Source organism: Euprymna scolopes, chromosome 32 (assembly GCF_053919585.1).
Source record: "Euprymna scolopes isolate OS-2025 chromosome 32, ASM5391958v1, whole genome shotgun sequence".
NCBI lineage: Eukaryota > Metazoa > Mollusca > Cephalopoda > Sepiida > Sepiolidae > Euprymna > Euprymna scolopes.
In genome coordinates, this window is record NC_136513.1 from 78,288,533 (window position 1) to 78,298,457 (window position 9,925).

At 37.7% G+C, this 9,925-nt stretch overlaps 1 protein-coding gene across 1 annotated transcript in view; it reads right to left on the reverse strand.

Annotated features, from left to right (window-relative positions):
- Window positions 1-1,701: 1,701 nt before the first annotated feature.
- The window catches only part of LOC145256119 (solute carrier family 22 member 21-like), an 81,672-nt gene continuing 73,448 nt past the window's right edge, over window positions 1,702-9,925 (reverse strand). Inside the window, exons 8-10 of the mRNA XM_080114705.1 lie at window positions 9,139-9,259; window positions 3,025-3,097; window positions 1,702-1,954 (exon numbers count right to left, since the gene is read on the reverse strand). Of these exons, the coding sequence (XP_079970831.1) occupies window positions 1,748-1,954; window positions 3,025-3,097; window positions 9,139-9,259 (401 nt within the window). The 3' untranslated portion in view covers window positions 1,702-1,747. The remainder of the gene's footprint in view (window positions 1,955-3,024; window positions 3,098-9,138; window positions 9,260-9,925) is intronic.

Sequence of the window (9,925 nt, forward strand, 5' to 3'; positions counted from 1 at the left end):
AGACGAGGTAGAAAATTGGAGCAAATTTTAATAAATTTATCATATATCGTTTGTATAAGACGGCTGCTAAATCACGAAACCATGTTTGTTTAGCCTAGGCTAGAGATTGCAAGACCCAGTATCTTATGAAAAATTGGTTTTTAAAGATGATTTTTTACTTTAAGGGTCGTCTTATACGCAGAAATATACGGTATATGCAAAGCTAGTTTATTGTAATTATTCAAACAAATTTCAATGAAGACGTATGGAGGTTGAAAGCAATATAGCAACCCTGTTTGCGTGCGTGAATAGGAAACATTTAAAGCGATCTGCGCATGAGTTTTCTTTTTGCGGCATATCAACGATTTTCGGGTTATTTGATGCTGAACCCAGTAATTTTGGAAAAGTTTTAATGCTTCAAGTTGTTTGTATCTTCAAATATTTATTCATGGTGTTTGGTTTGGTTGTTTTGTAGACGAAAATTGTTGTGATTTTCTTTTGTTTTGTTTTAGAATTTGCTTAACATGTTTGAGATTTGGCAAAGGGAAAGAACAAAAATATATATAATCAATGATTAATGAAATTTAAATCACGAAGTCAGTATCTTCATACAGCCTGGTCTGATAGCATCTCTGCGTGCTAATAAAATTAAGGTGGCCAATGTATTGCCATGCGTTGTACTAAATATTATAGATTTTTCGCTAAGCTTTGAGTTCTTACAAAATAAACATGATTTGTAATTTGGAAACACAATATATATCTACAACAAAACTTATATCTAACCAGGAAAGATTTAAAAGCATAATCATATACTATGAATCAGAAGATTCTACTGTTGGCATTGGTTTCCCCGATATATTTCCAGTCGGAATTCTGTCGAGTACTTACGGTAGGAACCACGTGAAGGTTGCCAGCCGTATTGTCAATTAGTGTCGTCAATCACTTGAACACCGTCATATCCCCTTTTCATTACTAGTTTCGTTTCAACGATTTCAAGTAAAGAATAGAAATTAAATTGCAAATTATTTTAAATAAATAAATGCAAACGTTTGGCTCGTTTAATTATTTATTGAAATTATAAAAACAATAGCATTAAAGAAAACATTTTTTAATTAAATTTTAAAATATAAATTAATTACGAAATTTAATCAACCAGAATGCATTTTGATATATCCATAAATAAGGTAGGAGAGATCAAGTGAATGTTTCCAACGTCCTAAATGAAAGTATACGGCACAATCACATTGACACACCGGTTCTCGCTAGATCACCGAAGTTAAGCAACGTTGAGACTGACCAGTACCAGGTGAGGCGCTATATCTACTGCGAGGTAAAATACCAGGTTGGGAGACTGGCGCGGTCTATCCTTCTCTCGAGAATAGATGGGCCTCTCCTAAGCCGTGGTAGGCAACCCATCTAGTGATGGTGTCACGATAAAAAATACTCTTGACAGCCCCGGACAAGATTTGAATTACACTACAAATTTGTGTAGTGAGTTCAATCTCGGTTGCGGCCGCATGTTGCATTACGTTTTAGGTTAAATTAAAGTGATTTTGCAGAACGAAGTGGATTCGAACTTTGGATATTCGCATCGTCAGTCTGTGTCGTAAATCACCTGGCTGCCGTCACCTTCCGATGAGCTCAAATGATTAAATAATCATCTAAAGCTGACAGAAAAGAAAAGTAAAAAAAAATAACAAAAAACAAAAATCAACTAAATACTTCGATAAACAGATCTTTATTGATCAACCATATAAAAAAAAGACTATCAAAGGTTTTCGTCGTCATATTTGTCCGCATATCTGTTCTTCAATGCCAATTTCTTTTCCAGGCGTTCCTCTTTCCATCGTCGAACTTCGTCCATTGTTGATGGCAACTGATGACCACGTGATTCTGGCAATAAAAACAGCAGGAAACTAGCGAGTATATTTCCAGCACCGGTCACTGATGAAGGCAACCATGGAATATACAATACCTGCATTATAAAAGAAAGCATTATTACACGATATAATTAATAGGAATATATATAAAGCTTAAATTGGTTACATATGTTCACACATGTTTCAGTTGTGATTTCGATATATATATATATATATATATATATATATATATATATATATATATATATATATATTAACAAAACCAAGACTTCAAAAGAGGAATTGATAGCAACAGAAAGTGTATTTCATTGTAGTGAAATTGTCTATGTGTATGTCTGTGTGTGTAAATTTCCTACCAAACTACTCTGTCAATTTTCAGTCTACAATTTAGAATATAAGGACTAAAGGACAAAATAATGGAAGCGAGAGTTTAGAAATCATTTCATAGACTTTTCAAGCTCACTGTGGCGTATTTGTATTTGTATGTGTGTATGTATCTATTAATATGCTTGTATGTGGATGTTTTATAAGAAACCAGGCTACACGTGTAACCCGGATGTAAGAGAGCAGCATAAAAAATGCTCTTGATCCGTCAGCCATGATTGGGTAGTTTGTATGTGGATGTGTGCGTGTTTTATAAGAATGCACTTAGGATAAAAAATAACGAAATATATATCTGAATATGAAAATGGGAGCGTTAGGGTTAGGGTTAGGGTTAGCGGTCATCCAGGCATGTCCAGAATGAAGGCCTTGATGCGCGGATATAGATATTGGCCTAATTACACACACCTCCAGTTTCTTTTCCGCCTTCGCGTCACGGGTTCGAGCCTGCCTGCCTAATACAACTTTTTTTTGGGCTCAACACACACCTCCAAACACCTGGGAAACGCCGGGCACCCAGGCTAATAGAATACAAGGACTAGAGGACAAAATAATGGAAGCCATAGACTTGTCAAGCTCACTGTGTGCGTATTTGCATTTGTATGTGTGTATGTATCTATTAATATGTGTGTATATGGATGATAGTGCGGGTTTTAGGATAAATATAAGGAAATATATATCTGAATATGAAAATGGGAGCGTGCATATTTTTATCGCACTGTATTTTTTTATCGAGAGATCTGAAAAGGATATGCTATAAAAATAAAAAATAAAAATTTCTCACCACAACGCGTGAAAACGGTGAAATCATGTTTCCAATGGTTCCGGATATTCCAAGCATTCCAACACCAACATTTCTGGAAATGAACAAAAGAAAAAGTCAACGTTTATGAATTTTTTGAGATGAGGATTGATTATTCATATTATTTGGATTCTTCGGACTATTTTTCTCATCTCGCAAAGTTTTGATTGATGTAACCTCCGAGCTTCCCCAGATGTATCTTACTGAACTCGAAACTCTTTCTGTCGAACTCAGGAATCAGAGCCTGTGTTAATCTACAGGCTAAACCAGATATAAGAAACCAGAATACACGTGTAATCCGGATATAAAAGAGCTGCAAAAAATGCTCTTGTTCCGTCAGCCATGACTTGACAGAAGTTCTAAGTAATTAGTAATTGCATTTTGAGTGGCACCCACATTGCGGGTTTAACCTTCAAGGAATTCTCTTGCTCGTCCGTCGAAGTCGACGATGACCAAGGTATCAATCAGTTCGGCTGATGAGGCCAATCCGTGCTCGGCAGACTCTTCCACACTCTGGACACGTGAAGGCGGTATCGGCAGGCTGTGAACCGGCAGCTCTCTCCTTCCCCCTCTTGCGCTTCTGCTGGTCTTGGGTCATGCGTTGATCCTCTGCCCTGTTGGCTCCCAGGCTGATGGCGCAACGCCAGGCAGAGCGTTCCGCGGCAAGACTCTCCCAAGACTGGGGCTGATGTCAAAGTCTTTTAGGGACGTTCTCAGACAGTCTTTATATCGTTTCTTTTGGCCCCCTGCATTCCGCTTTCCCTGGCTGAGTTCCCCATAGAAGAGTTGTTTGGCGATTCGGCCGTCAGGCATGCGATAGACATGGCCTGTCCACCGGAGCTGGGTTTTGCGGATTATGGTGGTGATGGTATGGAGCCTCGCGCGCTTCGGGACTTCTGCGTCAGGAATTCTGTCTTGCCAGCAGATGTTGAGAAGATTACGGAGGCATCTGAGGTGGAAGCCATTCAGCTGTTTTTCATGTCTTTTATATGGCGTCCAAGTTTCACAGCCATAGAGTAGGGTTGTCAGGACGACTGCTCGGTATACTTTCAGATTGGTTGCGAGTGTAATGCCTCTCCTCTTCCACACATTGTCTCGAGAAGCCGAGTGCGTAAGTCTTCTCTTGCCAGTACACAGCCTAACCATCATCAAGACCTCTGCTGTGCCTCCTCGTGGTCAGACACATTAACTGGTTGTCATGCGAATCCAGGCTGAATCAGTAGAAGATCTTGGAACAGTAGGGAGTCCCAGAGGGACTGTGCTACGGCCCACCGACGTGTGGACATGCCATGACACATTACCAATCCCTATCCCAGCAATGGGTCAAATGGCCTCACTGCCTTGTGAGAGCCATGGAAATGGATAAGGCTAGGGAAGCAACCCCGACAGAAACAACGGAGTGAAGCCTCGTAGGCGGTTGGACGGAATACTTGCCTCCCTCCGGCAGCTCCTGCACCCTTGTTCGTCCACAGCCGTCTCGACTATGTCTTGCCATTGGAATTGGGCGAGCCAGGACGAGAGAGTGAGGCCGATGCAGCGCAAGTCCCCCTCACTATAATCCAAATCCAGCGCAAGTCAGGGTGTCAAACATTGCGTCAACACGAAGCCCTGTGGCGACGGGTGAGCGGCAAAGCAGCAGGTATGGAAATCACTGGGGGCTGTAGCTGCAAACCTGCACACAGGCGGCCAGGAAACTGGTCGTACTCCACTCGACCGAAGCAGCGAGGGGGGGGGCAGGCAACTGGCTGGCCGACCGAGCAGTCCTTTTCAGGATCACTCTGCTCGCCTCCATGGCATGAGAACGGGGCGATAAAAGGAACATAGCTGCTTCACCATCACCTCTGGCCAGCATACCGCGGCTGGCGGGGTTTCCCTCACAGCGGTCGAGACATGAGAAAGAAAGGGTTGGTTCTTACCTTAGCATCATGGAATGTTCGTACTTTGCTCGACAACACCAGAGCTGACCGACCCGAGAGAAGAACTGCTCTTGTAGCAAGGGAGCTTGCCCGCTATAAGATAGACATCGCAGCTCTCAGTGAGACTCGCCTCTCAGACAAGAGTCAACTGACAGAGTCAGGTGGCGGCTACACCTTTTTCTGGAGTGGATGCAGCAGCGAGGAGCGCAAAGAGGCTGGCGTGGGCTTCGCCATCAAGACTGGGCACGCGAGGAAGCTGTTAAGGTGTGAACGTTCAACGATTTGACCTTTAAGAACTCTACCAAACTCCTTCGACAATTTTGGTCTTAATACTTGAAATTTTGATATAGGTTCCTTGGACATGGAGCTAACTTAATAAATTAATTTAAGCCCAAAACGATAAATGTTAAGGGGTCATAATAGGGGTAAAAGTTTAAAAAAAATTGAGTGCTTTTTTTTTTTTGCTCAACATTCACCTCCAAACATCCGGGCAAAGCCGGGCTGAAATTCTAGTATATATATAGAAGTAAATTAAGGCTTTCATTTTTTATCCTGATATAATTGAATTCTCTTTTGCAATTATAAACTTCTTAGAAGTCGTATTATGTAGGTGCTAAGTTTGCGATTGGTTAAGTTTAGTTTCTTTTTTTTCGGGAATTTAAACTGCATTCTTTATTTTATATATATGTATATAGTAAGTTATAAAATATATATGGCGATTAAGCTACACTGAATATTCCGCGTTTCATCCACTCTAGGACTTTTCAGGCTTATATATATATATACATACATATATATATATACATATATATATATATATATATATAGAAAGTGTAACCCGGATATAAGAGATCCTAATATAAGAAACACGAATATAAGAGAGATTTTCTCTGGTCCCAAATCAAAGCTTGTGTCAATGTACAGGTTAAACCAGATATAAGAAACCAGGATACACTTGTAACCCTGATATAAGAGAGCTGCAAAAGGGTCATAAAGAAAGAATAGAACATTTAAATAGAAAGAATATAATGCGCAAGAAAGTGAATACAAAGAAAGGTCATCGGTATTTATCAACTGTGGCGTTAATCAATTTGTAGTGGTAATTCCCCACTGGAGTATTAAACTTGGGTTTTTATATAATGATTAGAAGTGCCCATTACGAAGGAATGTGTAGGGCTCTATAATGTACACACACGCACATACGCACACACATATACACACCAAGTCCAAGTCCAAGACTCGAGTTTCGCCCTCATTTGGGCTCATCAGTTAGACACATCCGAACTCAGGATTCGAAACCCGAGCCTCTTGTATGCGAGGCAAGCACTCTACCAACTGAGCAAACTCCCCGCACTGAAGAAATTCTATTAACCAACACACCGGATTTCGGCGCGGTTTGCTTTATCTGTGTTGCTTGATCTGTGTAGGTTAACATTGCTGGATGGCATTGTCCTTTCCAGTTGAAACTCCTACTTGTGAGAAATCAACTTGGGGTTATTAACTGGTTGGATGACTGCGTCTCTTGTCGAGACGAAGTAGGTCCATTTCACAGTCGGATTTCGGCGCGGTTTGCTTGAACAGTGTTGGTTAATAGAACTTCTTGTGTGCGGGGCGTTTGCTCACTGGGTAGAGTGCCCAGTTGAGCGTGAAAGAAATCAATGTTTTAGCCAATTTTTCGATATTTGTCGTCGTCTGAAGGGTCGAATTTCAAAACGATACTGATCTTGTGAAAACCTGTCGACTTTCTCGAAAGTTTTAAGAAGACAGTCAAACATACATACATACATACATTTATATATTAGTAACTTAAAATTTTCGACCCAAACCGATGAAAAAACTTGCCCTATCTCTGAATACCCTGTATGTAAAATTTTAAATGTTTAGACCAGAAATTGTCTGAGAAATTTGGTAGAGACCGCAGAGGTCAAATTTTGTAAACTTATTTATTGTTTTTGGCTCTAATCAAGTTATTCAAGTAGAGCCATGTCCAAGGAACCTATGTCTAAAATTTCAAGTGTTTAGACCCAAAATTGTCTCAAAGATCAAATCGTTGAACTTTGACCACTTACCAGGGAATTTTTTTTGCCGAAAACTTATTACAAAGATTTTCCCAAATCTCACTATCCTGTATATCAAATTTCGAGTCCGTACATTGAAAATTGACAGCGTTATTATGTACACAGACAGACAGACACCTTCACTTTTATATCTATACTAGCAGGACGTCCGGTCGTAAAATACGCTTAAATATTATATTTTGATTAATGCAAATTTCGTTTTATTATATTGGACCCAATATAAAGTAATGATTTAAAAAGTAATGATTTAAAAAGTTTTTTTAAAAAATAACTCTTGCACCACCACCGAGAATCGAAACCAAAACGTTTAGCTCACGATTTACTTTTTGCTTTGACATCAATGCCTGACCTATGAATACATGTTTTCTGCAAGGCTAAAAATTAAAATATGAACAAATTGCTATTACGTTACGCATGCATATTCGTAATGCCGTCGTTTCTCCTGGCAAATTCCATATTTTTATTTTTCACACTTTTGCATCGATTTTCCCCAGGTAAAACCCAAATATAAATTTTCGCATGAGTTTGAATACCCTATGTATTAAGTTTCATGTTTGTAGACCAAAACTGACAGAGGAGTTTGATAATCAATTTTTTAAAACAAATATATATATGTATACATAAATATATATAGAAAGAGTTTTATGTTTACTATAAACTTTTTACGCGGGTGTTCATGTGTTTACTACCATATGCAAGAAAATTTTATTAGCTCTCATTTGGTACCACTTTCAATGCAATAGCATCAACCTCTGGAAAGCTACAATGAAAATAAGGACATAATATCCCATATTTTGCAGCGTTTTTGAAAAACGTCAACAATAAAATTACATGGCTCTTGAGGCAGGCATAGCCAAGGTCCAAGATCACAATAACTGGTATATTTAGCTAATTTAGACCTTGGAGAATGGGAATAATATCAGTTTTCATATGTGTGAAGAAAAAGTCAATTTTGAAGAGGTCTAATATATATATATGTATATATATATATATATATATATATATATATATATATATATATATATATATATATATATATATATATATAAGAACATCTTATATTGACATTTGACGTTTTAACGTCATAGCATAACCGGACGAGTTATTTTTCTCAAATCTTGGCCACTATAGTCTTCTGAAATACCTCATATTCAATCCTGCACCAGGAAGAGATCAGCACAGACATCAGAAACTATTTCGCCGTCGATTTCAATTAAACCGGTGAAAGGATACTATTTAAACGATGATCCTTGGACCCTGGAATATACTTCTATAAACTTTAATAAATGCGCCAATAGCGTAGCAGTTCAAAACGAAATTGAACAGGCATTAAATTGGATCGAAGCAAAAATATGAATTAGTCGGCGATCCTGATCTTCAGTCTATGCCTGTTAATTAATTTAAGTAATAGTAACGCAGATAAAAATGATACCGGTAAAAATGACACGGTAAAAGAGGTATAGGTAAAATTTGACATAAGTAAAAATGGCACAAGAGGCTAAAAAAGTAAAAATGACACGTACAAAAATATAGATAAAACTTTCAAAATCTACGATAAAATTCACGGAAATCGTTAAAAATATATCAAATTAAAAAAGTCAAATCTATAATTAAAAGTAAAAGATTAAACCCTAACCCTAACGCTAACCCTAACCCTAACCCCTAACTGCAAATTTGTCTAAATCCACCCAAGTGTATTAATTATACTAGTTTCATATTTATTGTATAATACATATACAATTAAAATTAGTGGGGTCACGATCAGGTTTTGCGATTCATGATTAAGTAATCTTCATCTCCAGTGAACCAAGTTGACCTCGACTGACCTTTCATTTCCGGTTTTTCTCGGCTAATAATTTATGTACTTATGAATTTACTTGCTCAATACCTAAAAATTTACGAAAACGAAAAAGGCAACCTCAAAACAAACGCAACAACTAACTGTATACGATCAGTTGAACACAAGTCAGCTAAAAGGCCGAATTATGTGGTTGTTTCAATGATATTTATTAAGGGCCTCATATGCGATTAGTTTTAATGACGTAGTACACGATTGTATCCATTTTGTTAATTATGCACACCATGATATTTAATAGACTTACCGTAAATTCGTTGGATATATTTCCGGGGTGCTCAACCATATTATGCAATAAGAAGCACTTATTCCAAGCATTCCGATCAAGCTCATGACTATATGCACGGTGTCAATTACAACTTGAGATTCTGCACAGGAAAAAAACATAAATTATATAAACACAAACATATTCAAGAAATGTAGAAATTTTTTATTTGTCGCATAATCCCAATTTTTTCGATTCCCGATTCCGCTTTGAATTTGAAAGAATTTTATTTTAATGAACAATTATGTTTATTAGACAAATCGTACGTCTAAAAAAAAAATTAATTTAAATTACCATATAAATGATATTCTTTAAACAGTGGAATTCTTAGAGGGTGTCCAAAAAGTCTCTGGAGGGTTTAGAACTTAAATATATTCCTTATTTTTGCTGATATCTTTGTGTAATTTTAACACAATCTGACAAAGACATGGGGAAATTTAAAAAAAAATACAAACTTTAAACAATCTTTATATATAAAAAATAATGTCTTTTATATGTTGCCCATTTTCAGCTTCGCATATTTGTGCTCTTTCCAAAACATTATTCATGGCATATTGCAGAATCTCTGGATCGCGACTTAACTCCTTTATGTCGTTCCTAATTTTTTCTTTCAATTCTTGCAGGGGTTGCACAATGCTCCGAATTGTCTTGTCACTTGGGCCATCTCTTACATGAAAAATTAAGTTATTGGCCTTCGAGCCAAGATCAAAGTGTAGTATTTGTTCTTCAGATGCTACGCTTCAATTTCTTGTTCTTTCTCAGTGGAGTA